The sequence below is a fragment of the Ursus arctos genome, unplaced genomic scaffold (genome assembly GCF_023065955.2).
Source record: "Ursus arctos isolate Adak ecotype North America unplaced genomic scaffold, UrsArc2.0 scaffold_36, whole genome shotgun sequence".
Taxonomy (NCBI): Eukaryota; Metazoa; Chordata; class Mammalia; order Carnivora; family Ursidae; genus Ursus; species Ursus arctos.
In genome coordinates, this window is record NW_026623050.1 from 26,895,824 (window position 1) to 26,918,716 (window position 22,893).

At 48.1% G+C, this 22,893-nt stretch overlaps 1 protein-coding gene across 19 annotated transcripts in view; it reads left to right on the forward strand.

Moving 5' to 3' along the window:
• TLN2 (talin 2) overlaps nucleotides 1-22,893 on the forward strand; it is a 416,400-nt gene that overhangs the window by 374,903 nt on the left and 18,604 nt on the right. For 18 of the 19 annotated variants that reach the window (XM_057306201.1, XM_048219866.2, XM_048219865.2 and 15 more), the window contains 6 exons: nucleotides 2,637-2,762; nucleotides 2,970-3,086; nucleotides 5,280-5,465; nucleotides 9,219-9,326; nucleotides 18,081-18,186; nucleotides 19,009-19,133. In XM_057306201.1, the coding sequence (XP_057162184.1) occupies nucleotides 2,637-2,762; nucleotides 2,970-3,086; nucleotides 5,280-5,465; nucleotides 9,219-9,326; nucleotides 18,081-18,186; nucleotides 19,009-19,133 (768 nt within the window). Of the gene's footprint in view, nucleotides 1-1,196; nucleotides 1,287-2,636; nucleotides 2,763-2,969; nucleotides 3,087-5,279; nucleotides 5,466-9,218; nucleotides 9,327-18,080; nucleotides 18,187-19,008; nucleotides 19,134-22,893 lie in introns of those variants that run through there. The other variant, XM_044390997.3, reaches the window with a different exon arrangement.

Below are 22,893 nucleotides of genomic sequence, written 5' to 3' on the forward strand. Positions count from 1 at the left end.
GTAGGGGGAAAGCCAGGGCTCCTGATGGTAAGAGAGGGGACTGTTTCAACTCACCAGAGACACAGCTGACTTGTCAGGAAAACGAAGGTCCGAGAGCTGGCCACGGGCCCTCGTGGCGTGGAGGCCAGTGGCCACACCAGCAACGGCTCTTTGTGGGGAGTGGGCAGCTGAGGGTAAAGAGGGGAAGCCGGCGTGTCTAGACAGCACTTGAGAAGTCTGGCTCTGAAGGGGAGGGGAGAGAGGAGCTGGGGCTTGGGCCGGGCTCTGTGCTCCTCTAACTGCTTTGGATTCAGCAGTGTCACTGATGTTACCTGCCTGCTCCTTCCTCCTCCGCCTGGACCCGCAGCTCCTCAGGGACAGCCTTTGAAGGCTAAGCACCCAGTGCAGCACAGTGGGTGTTCCAGAAATATGTACTCAGCTGTTAGCAAACCTACAAGCCAGCCAGGGCCACCAGTAACAGACTGTCCCCATTCCGAGGGCAGAACCTGAAACCCGTCTGCTCCGTCAGCAGCACCTTCAGAGGGCACACACCTCCATTTTCACTGCTTAAATTACACTCCGTTAACTCGTCTATTTGGCCCATGTGGACAGAACTGAATAGGAAACCGCCTACCGTCCGGTGCCCGGGCAGCTACTGTTGTGGTTTACACAAGGCCACCAGCTTTGCTCCCGTGTGGCCATGACCCTACCCTGCCCGACATCCTCCACTGGAGCAGAGCTCCGGGAGGAAACGTTCCACACGTGGCCATTTTACTCCTCTTGCCACATTTCTCTCTGATAACATCCAAGCCCGGATTGGCTGCCCTCTGGAATTCGAAGCATTCACACAAATCCCTGCCTGTGGTATTGTTCTCACCCCCATGGAGGAAGGCAAAGCTTGAAAATGCTCGGTGGGGTTGGAATCCACACTCTTGGAGCCTGGCTCCACTTGAGGAAAAGTGAACAGGCCGGGGAGGATTTAAATCTTTGAACACAGAGAAGTGTGTCAAATTGTTTAGAGCCCCGACACCCAAATGGTCTAGATGTCCTTGAACCCCAACTTCTAATGAGACCTCTAGTGGAAAAGATCGCCCCACAAAAATGTGCCTATTCGCCAGTCAGTGCCCAGTGACCGCGGATGGGACCGTGCGTGCTGGGTGTTGGCAGCAATCTTTGCTTGCTGTCCCTTGCTCTCCACCCGCTGCCCCTCTCTGCAGCTGTGATGGCCGGAATCGGGCAGCGTGAAGTCCATACCCATCAGGCCCTGACCTGCCCTGTGGTTTCAGAGGTTGCCAGAGGTTCCGTGCGCCCTAGGGTAAGAAGGCACAGGACGGAGCTGGCGAGGGTGGGGGGGCAGAGGTGCAGTGTCACTGTGCTCTCAGGCCTCGGGGACACAGGAGGTTCTGATGTGTTTTCAGGTACGTTATGCGGTCACCGTCGCAGCAGTGCAGTGAGATAGGGCTGGTGCTGCTAATGCCGTTCGTCCATGACGAGCCAGAGCCCTAGCGCGTAAGCGAGTGTGAACGTTAAGACCATAGCCCTTGGGATCACGCTGAGGCCCTGGGAGTGTGGACGGGAGCGTCGTAGTTCCCACTTGGATGGCAGTGGTGAGGACGAAGGAAGGTCACGGGTGGCATGCCTGCCTCAGCACCTGGAGCATCGCCCTCAGTAAGGGAAACTGTCGCTGTTACAGAAGTCGGAGTTAGGGAGATTCACATATAAGGCGTGTCACGTCATTCCGACTTGTGGCTGGGGCTTCAGATCCCAGGTCCAGCACGCTGTAAAGATGGCCTGTGGTCTCTGCTCAATGACGAGTGGAGATACCGTATTCTTTCCAGTGTCGGCAAGTTGTGCACCTGTCCATTCAGTCATTCCGTGAGTATTTCCTGAGTGCCCGCCACGTGCCAGACCCACTTCTGAGTGCAGAACACAACAGACAGAAGTCCAGGCTGGCTCTCCTTGAGCTTGCCTCCACGTCGGGGGAAAAGACAGTAATTCCACGTAATAAGTGCTATAAAGAAAACAGGACACACTGACGGATTTCAGGTTGGGGGTGGTCAGGAAAGGTCTCTGAGGGCCTGATGTGTGAGCTGAGACCTGAATGATGAGAAGAGCCGGGTTCCAGGCACAGAGAGGAACAAGAGCAGGGGCCCTAAAGTAGGAATGAGTGCGATTTGCCTTGGGGAAGAAAGACAGACCCATCTGCCTGTCACATGTTAAGTAGGTCGCAGAATCCTACGAACCAAAGCTGGAGATGCCGGCGGGCTGCCGCGGAGGCCTTACGGGCCAGGGTGTGAGGCTAGCACTTGGTTCCCCATGGATTTGGTTACCAGTTCAGGTGCCCGTGAGTGGTGTTGGCTCCCAGGAGTCTGCTCCACTGCCTGCATCCTTTCCCAGGTGACTTGTCATCAAGCCGCCAGCCAGGAGGTATTGGACATGCGGAGCATGCATGGGGTGTATATTCTGGCTCAGAGTCAGCCTCTGTTGGGGAGACTCCTGCAGCAGTATCTTCAGGGGTGGCTCCTGGAGAATCTGCCTGCCGAGGGCTTGAGAGCTGCCCCCCAGATGCCCCCACCTGGCCCTCAGGCTGTGTGTTCTTGGTGAGACCAGCAGATGACCACTGGGGCTACTCACCTGGGCTCTCCGCTTTCTTTCAGGTGGTGTTGATCAATGCCATCAAAGACGTGGCCAAGGCCCTTTCGGATCTGATTGGCGCTACCAAGGGAGCTGCCAGCAAGCCTGCTGATGACCCCTCCATGTACCAGCTCAAGGGGGCCGCCAAGGTAGAGTGGGCTCCACATCGGGGGCAGGCGTGGAGGGGGAGTGCGTAGTGAGAGAAGCTCACAAAAGAGTAATGGGAGCATATGCATCCGAGCTCCCTCCTCATGTAGCAGTGGTTTTGCTCATGACATCAGATGTGGAACTAAAAGGGGTGGGGAGTGGACTGCAGTGTGCTCCTCATTTTCTCTTGGCCTCTCCTTCCTATGCAGGTGATGGTGACCAATGTCACCTCCCTCCTCAAGACTGTAAAGGCTGTGGAAGACGAGGCCACCCGGGGCACACGGGCGCTTGAGGCCACAATCGAGTACATGAAACAGGAGCTCACGGTAAGGAGCAGGAGTCACCTCCCTCGGCCACCCCTGTGCAAGAGCTGACCCCAAAACAGACTTTGCTGAGATCTGTAGCCGAAAGAGGTTTTACCTGGAGCTCCTGAGCGAGGGAGGCCCACTCACCTACCTGCGAGTAGCTCTGTGTAATTGAGGCCCTGTGCATAACTGGCCACATCAGAGTTTGGCTACGATCGATTTGTAATTAAGAAATTAATTAAATGTGTCACTTAGGACTAGTCAGGTTTAATTTCACTAAAATCAGAGCATGAAACAAAAGCATTACAGAAGATTCCTGGCAAAGGGAAAACTCAGTACAGCTCTCACCCTGAGCTGACATGGTGTGGGTACAACACGGAGCCACACACAGTGCCTCTTGATTCCCTTTGTCGTCAGCAGTAGCTCACGTTGCTGCGTACATATGGATTCCGGAGTTTGAGCTTCCCTATTAGAGAAACCCGATGCCTGTAAAACGCAGCGTCCTTCCGTTGGCGGTCCTTGTGGATCTCAGAGAGACTGACCGTGTGCTCTTTCCTGCCTTGTTCCAGCGTCATAGACTGAGGGTGTCCTGGTGTTCCTGTGATCTGGATACTGTCCCTGTTCTTTTGATCCCATGATGGTTATGGATTGACTCATCCTATTCCCTAGAAATAGAAATATGCTGAAAATGAGTAGTTTCAAATGGAGATTTCTTTCTAATAGGAGGTCTGACCACAGATTCAACGTCTCTTTCAGGGCAGGGAGTGGAAGTCCTGCCTTTGCTGCCAATTAGTCTGTGTCTGTAGTGGGTCCCCTAGGAAGGCTGAAAGCCCCTCTGGATCAGCAACAGACACCAGCAATTCGGTTGGGTTTTGGGGATGGAGCCTTGGGTTCTCTTGTCCTGGTTTTAATGAAACCAGTCTTGGTCGGCGTTACTCTTGGTTCCCACACGAAGAAGAAACTGAGAATTGTAGGTGGTGTCCTCAGACCCTGCTGCCTGACACTTCCCCGCCTCCACTGGCTCTCGATGTTTCCCATCGAAAGTCTGGGCCCACATTCTGGGAGGTGTGGGTGCGGCTAGTGGCGGCAGGGGTGGAGGTTGGAAATCCGGAGCTCTCCTGGGAAGTTACACGTGGTCAGCCTCCGGATACCACTGTGGTGTCTGGCATTGATACAGGTGCTGTGTTTCTGTGGACGAAGGAAGTTTCCAAAAGAGCATGTGCCACGTGGGCCACATGAGTGCGAAGGGCTCTGTACACATGGCATCCATTCCAGTTTAGATTCAGCTTAATTGTAGCTGCCTGTTTCTGGGGATGTTTGATGCTGCTTGACCCATGGCAGGGATGCTGGCTGGGTTTCCCCCTTTGCCTGACTGAAAGGTGGTTGCCTAGGGCTGAAGACAGAGTGGCCCCAACTGGTCTAGGAATCCTCCTTGCAGGGGGCAACTGCACATTGAACATCCGGCCCTGGCACCAGTCACTCACGTTAGAGAGACAAGACAGATGGGCTTGACGCAGAAATGGCTGCCTTGACTGACAGGTGGAATGTTAAAGTGGGATATTCACTTACCATGGTTAATTTATTTCAGCTTCTCTAAAGGGGTGTGTGTGTGTGTGGTTTTAAATAATTCACAGTGTCACTGTGGCGCACTCGACACGAACGCCTCCGCACAATTATGCAGTTATATTTGTAAGGGAGGCTAAGAATAGAAGAAACTGAGCGCTCTGTTTCCCCCAGCCCCACACCCTCTTACAGAGCGAGAGGTGAGTCCACAGGGATGCATCCAGGGTCTGTCCTATGCAGGGACCAGCATCAGAACTGCAGAGTTTCTGGGAGCTGCTGACGCACCAGCGGGGAGGGGGCAGGACCGGGGAAGCCGCACCACCATCTACCCCAGGACGCTTTACAAATACCCGGTGTCTGTGCAGACGAACGGGTTAATGCCGTAGACGTGTCTCCCTCACCCTCACCGTCTTGTGACCACGAATGCTTGAGTACAGGTGTGCAGGCTTATCCGTGCTAGAATCTTGAAAGCAAGAATAATATTACTCAAATTAAATTTCTAATTTCCTGCCATTTGACGGTTTCTTCCTGTGGCTGGCTCCGTTCTCAGACAGTGAGCAGCAGCCCGGTCAGAGAAGAATAAATTATTTTTGTCCTCGCTTTTTTGGTATTTTTCTGGTTTTTTTCACCTGTTGTATTTCTAATTTCCAGGTGTTCCAGTCCAAAGAGGTACCTGAAAAGACCTCATCACCTGAAGAATCGATAAGGATGACGAAAGGCATCACCATGGCGACAGCCAAAGCTGTAGCCGCCGGGAACTCGTGCAGACAGGAGGACGTGATCGCCACAGCCAACCTGAGCCGGAAAGCCGTGTCCGATATGCTGACGGCTTGTAAGGTAAAGGCCTTGGCGTGGTTTTGGACGGATCGAGAATGCTCTGTCGTGACTGAGTGTTTGGTTTAGTCTGGAGAAAGGGAAAGGCCGGCCATGTGGAGAAGGGGGCAGCTTAGTACCTTTCGCTCCGTAAGGAGACGCATGCTGGAGGTGTGCACACATCAGCCCGGGGGAAATGACCCTCGAGGGTAGCTCTATGTTTGAGAGGGGATGGCGTTGGTCTGCTGACTAACCCCTCCCATGTTTCCTCTTCCTGAGTAGGCAGGATGCCTTCTTATGGAGGGTATAGGGGAGGCCACTCTGACAGAGGCAAAGAGGGCCTGTGGCATTTTGTTCCCAGCCCTCTGAAGGCAAATTGCATCCCACTTCTGCCTGCCCCCTTTCCTGCCTCCGTAGGTCAGCATTCTGTGCCAGGAGGGGTGCTGCCGTAACTGGGTGAGGAAGTGAGTCGGAGGAACAAAACAGAACCTTGGGAAACTGCCTTTTTCCTATCTGTGCCCAGACGTTTTGCAGAAACTCCTCTGAGCCTTGGCTAGACAAGCAGGGTGGCTGCCCTGAGCCCATCCTTGGGGAGGGAGCTGGTGGGACCTGAGTTTTACAAGCTTTACTTTATTTATCTCTTAAGGAAATGACCCCACCCCAGACCTTCACCCTTCTAGGGACAGCCGTGTCCCAGGGACTCTGGCTTCCGCTCAGAGAGTGAGTGATAACCCCCAACTGTGGTGAGCAGGTGGAGACGAGTCACAGAAGTCAAAAAAGCGGCTATTGCGGCTTGGGGTCTGAGGAGACAGGGCCGTTCTTTGTGGTGAAGTCATTTGTGTGGGAGGCTGTTGCAAGGTCCAGCTGATGGCCTCTCAGGGTTTCCTCAGGGCAAGTAGGATGGGTTAGAGGTGACTGGGTAATGGGAGGCTGAGGCAGCCGGCCTGAAGGGATGGGCGTGTGAGGGCAGAGCGTGGGGAGGGGGGGAGGGAAGAGGGTGGCAAGGTAGGAGGGATGCTCTCATGGGGGGCCATGTGTGCTGAGCCAGGCAGTTTAGACCCTCCTGAGGCCACAGGTATTTGCAATTAGGATGTACTTCATGGAATCTGTCCTGACAGAAGTGACAGCACCCAGAGGGCTACAGCCTCCATCAGAGACTAGTACTTACCTAGCAAGGTAGGCCTGAGTGCCACCACAGTGTGCATGCAGGGCGCCTCACAGTCGTGCAAGGCTCTCCTGCAGACTCTGTCTTTTGATCCTGTTTGAGAGGGGCCAGGGGAATGATCCCAATTTGATGGATGATGAAACAGGCTTGGTGAGATTAAGTGGCATGACCATGGTCATGCAGCTCTTTACTCTCAGAACTAGAATGGAGACCGGGCCCTCTGATTTCATGGCCCGTCTGTTTCTGCTGCCCGTGGCCTCCCAGCCATTAATGCTTAAGGGCACTGAGGCTGATGAGTGGCCGGTGCTTTGTCTCCATGTTACGGACATGAAATGAAAGGGGAAATTAAATGGATTAAGGTGGAAATGGAAGGCAGCTGACATTTTCAAGTCTGTTCGTAATACCTACACCCCGTTCTCAGGGGAGGAGGGCAAGGGTCCAAGTACAGGCGCCATTTGCCCAACCCCTGCCCCTCTCTGTCGTCCTGCCCCCAGAACAGGCTCTCCTGACTTTGCAGGACAGAATAAGAGCCAGAGCTTCATACCGCAAAGCCAGACTTGGATGACAAGAGTCAGTGCTGAGCCCTGAGACTCCTGTCAGGATCCGACTTATTCAGCAGACTTATTGACCTTTGTATTTGCTTTGGGCCCCTTCCTCTTGCAGAAAGGAAATGAAGCAGCTTGCCAGAAAGGATGTGCAATAAGGAATATAGGGAAAACCAGGGATACCGAGTGGTGGATCGAAAAGAAACCCTTACATCCAGGCAGAGGGCCAAGCTGCCATATTGGGGGCTGAGCAGGGTGGCTAGGCCAAAAATGAACGTGCAGTAAGTTACCTACCGGCTCATTTTCTCAGGAAGAGTGGATTACACTGATTCCTCCGGTGGGGACAGGGGCTTCCCTGCACGCTGAGTTGTTTCTTGTCTGACTTTCATGTGGGGATGTATGCCTGCATCAGATACAGTACCATCAGCTGTTACAACTAATGCCATATGGCTGTTCCTGTGTTGCCATGAGTCATTGTAACGGACTCCTTAATGACCACAAATACTCTGTGATGATCAGATATTTAGATTGTCTGCATTTTTTACCTGTACTTTAAACTCTACTGCTGTGAACATCTTTGGGCATACCTGTTTTTTCTGTGCTTTGGATAATTTCCTTGGGCAGGACTCCCAGGAGTAGAATTAGTCAGATGGTATGACATTTTGATTCTTGCCAGATGGCTCTCCCAAGGAGTTCTGCGAAGTTAAAGCCACCAGCAGTGGACAAGAGCACCTACCCTCAGTCCCCACACAAGTCTAAATGGGGGTTTTCCACGCTGCCCGCTAGAGGTGACATTTGGTAGCATCATAGACTGTGTCTTCCCCAGACATGGGCTCCGTCCTCACACTTGGAGACACAGGGGAGCAGGACAAGTGAAGCACAGTAGTGATTAGAGGCCTGGCCCGTCAGTCCTCAGATGGGCAACATTGAGCTCAGAAAGGATAGATGCTGGCCACTCAGATTATCCCCACTCCTTCTGGGGTATGATGGGGGAGCAGGTGAGGGGAGAGCCCACAGGTGTTCCCACCAGGCTCCCCAATCCTCTTGAGTGGAACAAACAGGAAGGCTAGTCACTATTCCCCTCCACTTTGACTTTTTATCCTAATGTGTGATTCCTATGTGTCCTGATTTGTGATTAATTTGCAGTTTTCTCTTTTATGTGTTCTTGTAAGCCCCAAGTTCTTTCCGAAGAAAGGCTGGGTACGGTTGCCAGATTTAGCAAATAAAAAATAGGGTTTCTCAAATCTACATTAAAAATTTTGTATTGGTTATTCAAAATTCAGATATAACTGGGTTAACTGTAATTAATCTGGTAACCCTGTGAATGGGTGTGCCATCTGATACATCAAGAATGAATGAAACCAACAGGTCACAAGTGCAAAAAAAAAAAAGCACAAGATGCTCTATTAACCATATGTTCTTGTTTACTTACCTCGCTGTGTATAATGTGAGATGAGTTACTTATGGCCCCTCTGAGGGCAGTGGGGAGCTTACTGTCGGAAGTTTCCCAGGAGCCAGAGGGCCCTGGGTGGGAGACGGTGTGAGTGCAGCGTGGTCAGGCCACAGAGTGAGGTCCTGGGTGTAATCAGCTGTGAATGGAGAGGGGCTTCAGGACCCCTCATGGTGCTGGAGAAAGGCAGGCAGACCCTGAAACAGTAATCTCCTGCTGTGAGCCTTAATCATGAATCTTTCCTGGACTTTTTAGTGCATGTGGAATTTCTTACATTGCAGTGAAAGGGGGCAGGGAGAAAGGAAGGAAAGAGGGACCTGATTCATGTGCTTTTGTCCAGCTCCAGGGCACTAAAAAGGGGAAGACACAAAACACTGTCCGAGGACTTACTGTGGAGGAGAACATGGAGGATGGCCACCTTCTCTATCCAGGGGTCAGGGAAGGTTTCTCAGGGAGGTCACTGAGGGGGAGGCAGAGGGAATTCCAGAATTGAGGTCTCCTACCTGTGGGTGCAGAGCTGGCAGTGCTACTGGGCAGGTGACCCCCTCTCACCCCTTGGCCAGTTCACCAGCTGGCTCTTCCTGTCTTAAGATGTCAACATTCCTTTCTGTCTCCAGCAAGCATCCTTCCACCCTGATGTCAGCGAGGAGGTGCGCACCAGAGCCTTGCGGTACGGGACGGAGTGCACCCTCGGCTACCTGGACCTTCTCGAGCACGTCTTGGTGGTGAGGAGGGGCGTTGGCCAGGCCAGGGCTGGGGGAGAGCTGAGTCACATTCAGACCATCCTTTCCTCAGGAAAATACCTTGTAGGGCACTGTGCAGGCTCCACTTGTGAGTCGGGGACTGGACTGAGCTGGAAAGGGCCCAGCATCGCTCTACTCCAGCACACTGAGATAAAAGAAAGGTCTAAAAGAAGTTGTAGTTAGCATCCAGGAGAGCCAAGCTCTCTCTTTGCACCAAAGAGGCAAGAATAGCATGCAAGAGGGTGGGACAGTCAAAGCCACCACTGAAACAATGTTGGGAAGTCCTGTTAGGAAGAACCCAGTCCATTCTTCGAGGATAGGGAAGGCTCCAGGAGGAGCCACACCAGGCTCCATGGCAAGTTACGGAAAAACATCACCAGTGCTGCAGGTGACCTACCAGCCGCTTGTGACTTCTTCCAGTCCTCAAATGAATACCTTAGACCACACTGAGAATGCTTCCCTTCCTCTGATGACTGGAAATGTCCACATGCAGCTGAGAAAGAAGGCCGATGAGGAAGATGCCAGTGGGGCGTGCAGTGGTCATGGCTAGGGGGACTATCCAGGAACTACATTTAGAGCCATGGGAGGTCTGGGGCTGGCCCCAAGAGAATTTGTCTAGGAGTCAGAGACAACCCCAGAAGAGAATTGATGATGTCCCACATTCCATCACTGTTTGCGCCTTCCCAAACCTATTTAAAAAAAAAATTCGGCAGGCCACAGAGAGCCGTAAGCCTTTCATGTGCGGGGCACTGAAATCTTTCATTTTATCATGGTACTACCACCTGAGGCTAGCAGGGCAAAGGAAGGATCCAGAGAAGTTTGGCCCCTTGGTGAGGTCACCCAGCTACTAGGACAGACCTGGGACAAAATCCCAGTTCTTACTATCTCCAGCCCTGTGTTCATTCTAGCATTTCACTGCCCCCTTAAAATTAAATTACCTTTGAAGGGAAGGAAAAATAAAATAAGACAAAAACAGAGAGGGAGGCAAATCGTAGGAGACTCTTAACTATAGGGAACAAACTGAGGGTCGCTGGAGGGGAGGTGGGTGGGAGATGGGCTAACTGGGTGATGGGCATTAAGGAGGGCACTTTGATGTAATGAGCCCTGAGTGTTATATGCAACTGATGAATCACTGAATTCTACCCCGAAACTAATAATATACTATATGTTAACTAAGTTGAATTTAAATAAATTTTTAAAAAAATTAAATTACCTTCCGGTGTTAAGCATTTTAGGTCTCTTAAGGGAGCAGTACTTTTGTTCTTCACCCAGGTTAAGTGTGGACCATGTGAAAGTGTATCTTCTGTGACAGGAGGCAGAGTGGGGTTATTAACATTGAGTTCCCAAGCCTGAACTCTTGCGAACAGAAAGCAGTGTATTGCGTGAGGGCCAGGAAAAGAACATCTTGTCCGGTCAGCGTTCACGCACGAGCCTCTCCAGCCAACCCCGCTTTCTGTGTTACAACACAGATAAAAGTGTTCAGTCTGTGAGCGTGCTTAGCAGGAAAACGAAGCCAGCAGGGCCTCCAAACGTTGTTGTTTTTTCTTTCTTGGTGGGAAAGTAGTTTTAGTCACACAGGCACCTTGTTCTATCTGAAAATTAGAAATTACAGCAGCAAGAGTGATAAGCTTAGGTTTAGAAGGTTTGTGTCCACATCCCACGTTCCACATAACTAGGCATGTGACCACTGTCTGATCCAGACTTGAGTTTCCTCAGGTCTTAAACAGTGTAAGAAATCAATGTCGGGAGCCCCGGGCTCTGTGGCTGCGCTCACATTTGCTGCACGCACTTCACTGAAATCCCTCCACAAGGTGCCCATTTCCCGTCTTGCTTTCAGTCTCTCCCACTTTCTCCTTACTCGCTTGTTGGAAGGGAAGTGGTACTAGGATTTTCTTCTTCATTCAGGTGAAGGGTCCTCATTTTCCGCCTTTTGCCCAGCTCCGTTTCTTGGGTGCACCGTGTTTCTTCCAGCCCCCTGCGCCTGGATCTGTGCAGTCTTGCTAACTTACCCAGCGCCTATCGGTCGAGGCCCTGCACACACAGTCCTCAGGCTGACACTCTCCACCTTGGCTCTCGTTGAGCCGTCTCCAGCAACAAGACGACTTATATCTGGGAGAGGAGTTCTGCCCCCATGAGGAGGGTCAGGGGCCAGTGCCCGAGAAGTTTCCCCCAGCAGGAAAGAGAAGCAGAACCCTCACAGGGTCCTCTCCCCGACCTCAAGCCGACTTGAGACCCTTTGCCGCTCTCTGGGAACCAGGAGCCACACCCACCAAAGCGCTTCCTCTCCCCCTGACCTCTCCTCTCCATGCCCACCTTGTTTGGGTGGGCAGGAGACGACAGGGCCTCCGGGAGAAGAGGAAGGATGGATGGATGGTTGGCCTCTTTGCCCAAGAAGAGGCCAAGGGACCCAGCGCCTCCGTGAACATCAGGGAAGATGTAGGAGCCATTCCCAGTCCATACATTCAGAGACCCCAGCTTTATGGCCACTTAATTACTATGTCAGGCATCCACCCCAAGGATCATCATCAGGTTTTTCTCAAACAGAAAGAAGGACACTCACTGCATGGAATCCCCACATCATGTGTGATTGGGGAGGTTTAACTGGGGGGGCCAGAGGTTGACAAGGTGGGGAGCAACCACTCCCTTCTTTTTCTGAGCCAGGTGCGCCTTATAGCAGATGTGCTTCCCTTGTGGTTGCTGCTGTTAGCTGATTGGTTTTCTGCTGTGAATTCTTCCTTGTATTTAGGAGAGACACCAGGACTTTTAAGCCTTAGGTATTGCAAATGTGGATGGTGTATGTGTCTGTTAAAAGCCTGCCATCTGAGTTTCTTTTCATCTCTCTATACAATCATCCTCCTTGTGACCCGTAATCCTGGTAGAAAGAGAAATGTCCTGTTTCCCCATAGCTGTTTTCAGGCACGTGGTGTGAAGGTAGCTAGTGCTAAAGTGAAATCATGAATAGAACGAAAAGCTGAATGGCATTGAAAATTTCACAGAGCATGCAGGATTTGTCTCATCTTTTGCAAGGATGTGTTTACCTCTTGACATGTGCTAATGGTTCTGACTTCCAGGGAAATACGAATGAATTAGCATCGTACATTTATTTGTTCATATATTTATTTTTATCTCTTCAAAAAGCTCGTCGTACTCTTTGGAGGTCATTTCTGATAAAAATATAGCAAGAAAGCAAGTTTTTCCCGGGGATTATCATAACCATAGGAAAAATACAAGTTCATAACTGAAAATTGCAGGAGCCCTGTGATGGCATTCTTTCACCCACACGGTGGACATTTGTGGTTTTCTTGGGCCTGCAGCTCAGAATAAATTCATGTCTTACGTTGTTAGCCCTTAATCTTCCTCCCAGGCAGACTGGGAAGAAATCTGGGCTCACACGAAGCCAAGAGTAAGGAAGACTGTACACCAGTGAGAGGCCCAGGAGCTACCAGACTGCAGGGGCCAGCGCTGGTGGAGAACCCAGCAAGAAATAGGGAAAACTGAGACACACAAACAGGGAAACTCGTGTTCACTTCAGATACTAAGATGAACTATTTAAGGGTGATGAATAAAGAAGCAGTTAAAAAAAAAACTAATGATTTTCACATGGACACACACACACCCACACACCCCCTCCTGTTTGCATCTTCATTCTCTCATCTTCATGGGAGGACCATGACTAATAGGACAGCTACAGCATCTCTGTTCTGCAAAGAAAGTCAACCTAAATCAAAACTGTGATGGGGTGTCTTAGGATAGTCCTCTTGGAATCTCTTGTAAAGGTGACCTCTTGTTTTAGTTGATCAGAGAGCTAGTAAGATTCCTGGGTGCTAAAGAAAGGCTCGATGTTGTCCACTTCTTACAAAAGGAGAAAGAGACAAGGTAGAAATTAAGGATTAGAGACGGTGTCCAGCAATTTTACAGAAATAAATTGAGGTCACTTTCAGGTGGTACAAGGAGGTTCAGGGATCTTCTTTAGTGAGCTGCTTTTCATAAATTTAGACACATAAAAATGGGGGGGAAATTTTGATGCTTTCACTTTGTTCATTTTAAATATCTTAGAACCAAAGATTCTTAACTTTTTTTTAGCTGATTTGTATATATCAGTTTTAATTTAGAAACGGCTTAAAAATATAGAAAACCATATCAATATCCATGTGCCCACCATCTGTAATTAACTAACTTTGTTAACATTTTGTCCTATTTGTTTCAGATCCTTAATTTAAAAAAAAATAGATACATCAATCATTTTGTATCATTTATCAATCCCATCCTCCTCTTTTCTCTATCTAGGCACAAATAACTGTCATCATTTTAGCATCCTTAGACCCCTTGGAGCTGAAAGTCCATTTCCTGCCTCCCACTTCCATCATCAAAGAAACAGCAGCACATGCACACAAAATGTTCCTTCAACTGTTAACAGGGTCCCCAGACCCCAATACCCAGCTGGATCCTTTGGGAATTGAGAGACCAAATCAAGAACCCCTGCTTGGGTAATTCTTTCCTTTGGAGAATCCAGCTGGCCATCAGCAAATAATGGGATCCAATCTAGGCAGAGCCCTGTCCCTGCTGCCCGGGGCGCTGCTTTCTGAAGCTTTAGACATGCGCATTTGAGCAGTGTTAGCCTCCTGCGTTTGCATTTGCTGGTCTGTCCTAGAGGATTTTGCAGGGCAGGAGGCAGCCACATTGCCTCTGCAGCAATCACAGTTCAATCTTCCTGCCACACCACAATGTGAGATCTTTGACAGGCTTGAAATTACCCTCGTTTGCACTAGCAGAGCTCTAATCTGGTTCTGTCTCTTGTCTGCTATTAGGAATCATGTTGACTTAATGGCAGAATAAAAATAGAACTCCTTTCCTCCTGCCTTATCGGAATCGGATACTTTACCCCAGGGCTCGTCCTTTCCTCAGAGCCCGAGTATATGCACAAGTGGTTCTCTCTGTCCCCCCCCTCCAGCTCTTCTCTTAGAGACAGAAGTCTTTGGTGCTGTAACTGAAATTTACCCACCACACCCCTAACTTTTTTCCAGCTTTTATGAAGCATAACTAACATACAATAAGCAGGTCTTTAAAGTGTGCAGTTTGAATTTTGATATCTGAATACATCTGTGAAAGCACCACCACCACGAAAATTACGAATGTGTGCATTACTCCTCAGAATTTCTTTTTGCTACTATAGATTTGTGTTTTCTAGACTTTTATATAAATGGAATATATAGTACACTTTTTGTCTGGCTTCTGTCCCTCAGCATCAACATTTTCAGTTCCATCCCTGTTGTTAGATGTATCGGTAATTTGTCCCATTTTATTGCTAAGTAATATTCCATCAGATGAATATGCCATACTTATCTCTTCACCTAGTGGTGGACATTTAGGTTGTTTCCAGATTTTGATTATTGCAAATAAAGCTGCCTAGATCATTCTCTGTATGAGTCTTTGAGCCTGTATGTGTTCATTTCTCTTGAATAAATACCTAGATGTGGAATATTTATAAAATAGAGTATGCATTTTTTTATGTTTTTAAGAAACTTTTTAAAGTCCTTATACTATTTTACATTTCCTCCGGCAGTATATTATAGTCCCAAATGCTCCACACCCTTGTCAACACTTGAAATGGTCCTTCTGTTTAATTTTAGCCATTCCAGTGGGTGTGTATGGTATCTCACTCTGGTTTTAATTTACAGTGTTGAGTATCTTTTTTTATCACTTTTTTGCCTTCTGTATGTCTTTTTTGATGAGGTATCTGTGCAGATCTTTTGCCTATTTTTTATTGAGTTTGTTTGATTATAGAACTTTTAGAATTTTTTATATTTTCTAGATACAAATTGTTTTGTTTGAGAGAAAGAGGGCGTGCAAGCTGGGTGGGGGAGTGGGCGAGAGAGAGAATCTCAAGCAGGCTACACGCTCAGTATGGAGCCTGACACGGGGCTTGATCCCAGGACCCTGAGATCATGACCTGAGCTGAAATCAACAGTCAGACACTTAACTGACTGCGCCACCCAGGCACCCCTAGGTTTTGGGTTCTTTTTTTTTTAAATAGTTTCTCTTAGGGTGTCCTTTGCCGTGTCATTTTCATAACAATGTCTGGGGAGGGAGGCAAATGTGTGTTACTAGAGAACAGTGCTGCAGAGGGTTGAGGAAAAAAAAGAGCAGATAGGACTTGGAAAAATAAAAAAGGAAAACCAAAATGTATCTTGTATCTCAAATAACTAAACATAGAACATGAATTGAATGTTTTCTGTTTGCACAGGTTATCAAATTATTTTTAGGGTTATATCCTAGTATAAGGGGAGGAAAAATAATTTTCTCCCAACCCTTCTGAGTTCTTGCCTGTGTAGTAAGACTGATTAGCAAGAGAAAAACAAATTTATTCACTTGTGAACCGAATGGATACAAAGTTCATATTCTTACACATGGCTATCCCAATTGTTCCATCACCATTTGTTGAAAAAGTGAACAAGGCCTATGGACCACTTAGGTTTTCAAACCCTGAGCCGTAACCATTATTCGCTTGGTGGCCTTACAGCATGCATTGTTTCAGAAAAAAAATAGTACAAGTGTTTTACAATTAAATGGTGCCACGTGCCACCATTTGAGTCTAGAGCCGTGGTTCACAACTCATACAGGTTCACACCTGTATATGAGAATCACATGGGGGACTTTCAAAACTCCTGATGCCCAGGCTCTGCATCAGTCCAGTTCCATCAGCAGCCCTGATGTGATTATAGATCATTAAATTACATGTTAACTTATACAGTCTTTCCACTACTCTGTAACAAAAGGACTGTTACTATGCCTGTTTAATAGACAATTTACTTCAACTGAGGCTTAGAGAGAAGGTAAGTAGCTAGCCCAGGATTTCATAGTTTGACCCTAGAACCTGCACTTAACTAAACCCCTCTCTCCAGGCTGTATTAGAAAATAAAGGATACCTAACCCCTTCCCTGCACCTCTCCATGGTTCTAGTGTTGTTTTGGAACTGATCCATGAAGCCATCATATTAGGAGTTGTCCCAATAGTATGTTGTTCTGTTTTTACTCACACATTCATTTGTTCACTCATTCACAGGTTTGTACTGAGTGCTTTTTTTTGTCCTAAAGATGTGACCTTTAAGTAATCTCTACACCCAATGTGGGGCTTTGAACCCACAACCCTGAGATCAAGAGTTGCATGCTCCACCAACCGAGACAGCCAGGCACCCCTACGCCGAGTTCTTAATATCTGCATAGCGATATGTACAAGTTCAAGGGTAAGAAAATAAGAGCAGAGCAGCTGAATTCATAGAACAGTAGCCAATATAAATGTGAAAGATTGCAAGAGGAAGGAGGGTGGGGATAGATGCGTGTACAGTGATGCTCAAAAATCTTTGACGAATCAGCTCAAACATTTAACATAATGTCGTCCATGCACTGGTGTGCCTGGGGCTGCTCCAAGTATAATCCCATTAACTACCCCAACCCCAGATCTTTTTTTTTCTTCTTTTTTTTAACCAATCTTTTCTTTGAATTCTCTTTTATCTCTGGGGTCCAAAAGACATCTTTTCCAGACTCCTAAGAAAGAGTATGCTAACTGGCCTAGTGAAAAAGGGTATGGGACACCAAGAAGGGAATTAACGTGTAGTGAATGCCTGTTGTGTTCCCGGCATCGTGCAGGATGCTTCTCATGTGTCCTTCCATTTGATCTGTAGGTCAGTCCTGAGGGATAGGCATCATCTCAGTTTTACAGATGAGAAAACAGGTTCTGAGGGGTTTCGTAACCTGCCTGATGTCATAAACCAGCAGCAAGTGAAGCTAGGTGTGGTCACAGGTTTGTCGCCCAGGCTTTGTCCCTGGCACAGAGGCTTCAAAATTGTCCAGAGAGAGACAGCAGTTGTGCTTTCCTCCTCAATGTTTTGGCGTTTCTAAATCTGAAGATTACCACTATGAAGCCTGGCAAAGAGATACGAAAAAGAATGTTGGAAGAAGAATTTCAAAATCAGGAAGGAGCAAGATGGTTTCAGTCAGAATATAAATTTGGGGTGGAGGTCTCATCCCAATTCTTAGTTCCATTCTTGAGTGATTCGAGAAGAAATCCTCCCAGGATATCCTATAAATTGGTGTGGGAGTTGGATATCCAATATCTTTTTTAACACCGTTAAAAAAAAAAAAAAGGCAAAGAAGAAGCTTAAAAAAACTTTAAACTAGTTTGAAAGAAGGAAAATCCTCAGGACCTCTCCCAGGAGAGCTTGCAGTCAAAAACCTGGAGATGGCGTGTTCCTTCAGGAACAGTCCTCCCATCAGTTGGTTTTTGCTCTCATGGGGACTTTGTCTCTAAGCCTCCACCAGAGTCACCTATTTCTTCTGGCCCCACATTTGTTTTGTCGCAAGTACCAGCTGACTTGTAACCTCAGGCGTTCATGTTCACTCAGATTATTCTTACACTGCAGGTAATTTTTGTGTACATATGTTTTATGTACAAATGAAAGTGCAAACAAAGGATGAATAAGGACTTCCTCTCACTTATGATCATAGGGAAATGTGTCAGAAGGGACCATAAAGAAACTTCTGGTTCCCAGCTTTTCTTTCCTCACATGAGGAGACTGAACCCCAGTGAGCCTTCAGTGTTTTCCCCCAAGATCCGAAGTCACTTGATGACAGAGTTGCAACTTAAAACCAGGATGTGCAACTCTGTGTCCACCAGTAAGAGTGTGCTTTCTGTTGCAATGGCTGCCATCTTTCTTATGCGTTTGTCTTCATGCAATAGATTCTTCAGAAACCAAGCCCAGAACTCAAGCACCAGCTGGCTGCTTTCTCCAAGCGCGTTGCGGGAGCCGTGACCGAGCTCATCCAGGCTGCGGAAGCCATGAAAGGTAGGCCGCATTCTCTCGTGTCGAGGCAACACTAGTACAGGGAACTGAGCAGAGACACGGCGCAGCCAACCCAGGCCCTTTCTTGGCAAATGCAATCAGAAGGAATACAGTGAAGTACTTTTTTTTTTAAGCAAATGGGAATAGAGTTATATTTTCAAAGTAATATCCTGCCAAAGGAAGGCTTTTTTCCAGTCTTTGCAGTAATACTTAAATGATATGGTCCATCTGGAACTGCTCATTTCTCTGAAGGGTGTCGCTATCTATTTTTATCTGCATTTTCATTCATCAGAATATTTCTCCTCATTCAGATAACACACTTCATGTGTAGGGAACGATGCTGTCTGGGTTCATTGTTTGCACACCCCTTCACGGGAACATTAGAAGGAGTCACCTCACCAGAGAAACTCAGTTTCCCTTCATTTGAGTTGAGGTGAATGGCTGTTCTCCATGAGTCCCAAGGGAAGAGAATGGCAAGTCTGTGTGGTCAGCGGAGTCTCAGGTCTCTTGAAAATGGTTACTTGCTTTCGTGAGCTTTAAGTTAGAAGTTAGAGTGAGGCTCAAGCTGGCCTTGGACCATGAGGTCCTGACTTTTGAAACTACCGTTGATGGCCGCTCCTGCAGTAGGGCTGTGCCCATCACTGACTTAGAGAAGCAGGGGCAGACAGGAGCTCCCCTGCACGCAAGCTGGAGAAAAGAGCCCGCAGCACCATGCAGCTTGGAGGCTTTCGGAGCTTCTCTGCATGTCAATCCAGATAGTTTGTAATGAAGCCAGTGCCCTGCCATCACAGCTACCAAGAATGACCCTCTTTGGACTGATTTTAGGAACAGAGTGGGTGGATCCAGAAGACCCCACCGTCATTGCAGAAACAGAATTACTGGGGGCTGCAGCATCCATTGAGGCTGCTGCCAAGAAGTTAGAGCAACTGAAGCCAAGAGCAAAACCAAAAGTGAGTGTCCATGTGTGGCTGCTTGTCTGATGTCGCTGGGTCTTCCTGTGGATGGCTGTGAAATAGAGCTCAGGGTGCCACAGGTGGCTTGTCTCCCTCCCTGTGGTTAGACTCGCAGGCTGCAAACCTGCTCCACCAGCCCAGCACCTTTTCACAGGATATGGAAAAAAACCCATGGGTGGGTCCTTCAGGTTAACCACCCAGAAAAATACCTTTGGGTACCCAGAGGAAGAACCCGGGCATTTACGACCTGAGTTGAGTTCCATTCCATATAAAGCAGGTGGTGGAGGCTTATTATGGAAAATCCCTGTCACCGAATGTGATATCGTCACCCTCCAATTGTCTGGTGTCCATAGTGTAATGCAAACAGCAATGCTGGGTCTCTCCTTTACTTAAAATCAATAGAGAGGACAATGGGGACCTCAAAAGTGGATCCAGTGACAAGACCTTCTCAGTATATGCTGGAGGCTGTTGTGGGCTGGTATGTTTTCTCCATCTGTTTGTCATCTAGGTAAATGTTTCAAACTTAAGATCCTAAGTAGATACTAAGAGAAACAGCCATTTAAAGAAATATTTGAAGATTGGGCAGTAAAGAGGACAGTTATTACATAGAAGGATGATGAACCAGTGCTGCCCAGGGGCAAAGCTCAACCCTGTTAAGCTCTTACCTGTCGTTCTACCCACCACCATGTGATCTTCAGTCAGGAGGTGGTGGGCCTAGACGAGGTCTCTTTCTCTTTTTATTCAAGCAAGTCACTACAGGTACCTGTAACCTCACCTCCCTCCCAGCGACCCAAGTATATGAGGAAGGAAAATCGGGTTTCTGCCCTCAAAATGTTGGATCCCTCAGATTTGCTATACCTAAAATTCTACATTTTTTATAAGACCAAAGGATGGAGTCTGAGCTCTAGAATACACCACACCCCTCAAAATCAGAGCCTGGGTTCATGCTGTATGGAAACTAGACGTGAGCAGGGAGTACGTGTATGACGCTTGGGAACCTTCTTAAAACCCTGAAATTCTTCGAGCCAGTCTCGAATGGTTGCTCTAGACTTGGTGAAGCCATTCTTTAAATTTCTCATCAAGATGTCATTTAAGAGTTATGGCTTCTGATTTGGGGGTTTACCGGGCTTTTTCCTACTAGCCTCTAAGGTGAGGGTCTTCAGTGGTCTGAGATTGTCCAAGTTGTTCTCAGCAAGCTGAAGAGCGGAGGGGGTGTATAGGGGCAACTCCCATTTTCTGTCTATGTCTTTATTTCTGCTTTATAAATCAAGTTAATTGCACATGGAAAATTACTTTCAGCTAAGAAGCAAGCCACCATTGACTAAGATTTCGAGGCTTTGTGCGTAATTGGTTTTTCCTCTTCCTCATCTGATTTCGCACAACAGCCTCTCCTGGAAAGCTCGCCTCTGCAAATGCTGAGGTCATGCCAGTTGGCACCCTTCTGGAGAATTAGCCCAGTACTCCTGTAACATGAGCACTTCACCAGGTCCTGAGAGCTCCTGTTTCAGTCCCTCTCCCTTTGTCCCTTTGCAGGATCCCTTGGAGCTCTGTCTCTGAATCCTAGTTGCCCTCTGTCTAGCCATTTATTCCCCTTAGAGTTCTTGAGCTGAAAATAAAAGTAATTAGAGGCCCTACCCCCCAAGGATTGCTGTTACAGCAATTAAATGAGATAATTCAAGAACACAGTGCCTGACTTAAGCAGTAACTGTAATCACTGTTGCTAAAACCATGTTTCAGAGACTTTTGTCTACTATGTCCTGGGATAATGCCTGCAGTAAAAATTATTCCGTAGGTCCACGAGCTGATGGCCGTAGCAAAAAGAAAACAAAACAAAAGGCTTGCGTTGATTGAGTACCAAGCAGGGGCCAGGCAGCCCTTCCAGGTGCTTTGCAGGGATGAACTCACCTGGCCCTTGCCACAGGTCCACAAGGCAGCCCGCGTTCCCATCCCTGCTCCATCCATGCAACATCCAGGGCACAATACCTTGCACAACACCAGCCTGACGGAGCTGGGAGCAGTGGATGTGCGCTCTGGGTGGCACAGCCCCTTCATCCCAGCCCTTTGAGTCTAGCCAGTGTCAGAGGCTGGTGCAGCCCCCCAGGGGAGGTTTTGGGTTTACCTGTACCCCTTGAGCTATTAATGCCGCTTCTGGGAATCTGTGCTGAGGAGGAAATCCAGGGAGAAAGAAAGCTCTGTGTATCAGGGAAGGCTATTCCTTGTAGCCACGTTTGTAGTAAGAAAAAGATACGACCTGAGTGTCTCCTTGAAGAAAAAGTACACGGCTATTGAAAAGAATGGTTAATAGGACCGTGTAGTATGAAGAAGACGCTCATGGCGTAAATGTAAAGTAAAAAAAAGAAAGAAAAGAAAGAAAACCACACAGGTTGCGGAATTACGTGCTCGTTATGATTACAACTCTGTGAACAATACTTGCATAGGAAGGAGACAGGTGGGGATGTACAAGGGTGACCGTGGAATTAGGGAAAGCCTGTGTTTTCAAATATTATAAAACAATGTTTTAAAAATAACAGCACTTAAAAAATGAGTGGTGGCTGCTGAGGTGGGCCGGGGGCGCTCCCTGCCCTGCCCTGGGATCATCCAGCCTTTGTATTTACAGTGTGGGTCATCACACAAAGCCGAGGAATCCTTCGGTTAAGGTTGAAGTGGACGTTAACTGTTGATTCGAGTCCCTTCCTCGGGGATGCCTACTTTAGGGCGCTCCCCTCTTCATGTAACAAAGCGTGCTTGGTGCTTCTTGAGCGCCTGAAGGTGATCTGAAGCCTTACTCCACCCAATGGCCAGAGGCTCCTGCCACATGGGTCATATTATCTCCAAAACCATTTTAAAGAAACCATCAACCCAAAAGATGGTTTTTGTGCCTATCTCAGAGTACCAGCTGCTTTGTGGTAATAACTGCATGAAATAAAATATCTTCCTTGCCTTTATAAAGGAAATTATTTTCCCAGTTAAAAAAAAAAAACAAGTCCAATCTGCCCCCAAAATCAACCAGTCTTTTGTGGTTAACTGGTTCTCTCCATGCCCTCCCACAACTGAACTAAGGAAGTAACCCTCAGGATACCATGAGTGAGCATTTGCTGTCACATCCCTGAACTACCCATGACCACACAAGCCCTCAGCAGAGAGTGGGTAACACTCGCCTTTGGAACCACCGAGCATGTGCACTGCTTTGAAGAATAGTACCGGGGACGGGCAAGGGGTTTGGGGTTTTTTGTTTAAATTATTTTGCTCACCATGTTGTCAGGTCGCCTGTTTTAAAAGTAGAGTGCTCCCTGGTTTATGAAGATGATTCCTGGTATATTCCCAGCGTAGGCCCTTAAATTTTAAGCACCTCTTTTTGCCTGGAATCTCCCAGATGTGAATAACAAGTTTGCACTGTTGGCACCACTGTTTGCTTGGGAAGATGGCAGGAAGGCAAAAGGGGAAGGTCGGTGAGCTCTGGTGCATGTGCCTACGATGTTGCTAGTGGCGCGTTCCCACACGTCCAGCCAGCCTGTGTGCCGCAGACGGGTAGTGGACTTCCTGCAGCACGCACGTGCCTAGTCTCGAGCCCAGTCAAACCTGGATGCCTTTTCTGCAGGCCTCTGTGTGATATGTTTGATATATTAGGTTGTTATTTAATCCAACTATATATCAAACATATTCCTACAGTGTCTTGCCCTGTCTCCGGGGTTCCTAATACAGCTTGTAAGGCAACAGGAAAGAACATGTTAAAATCACAAGCAGATTTAGAAGAACC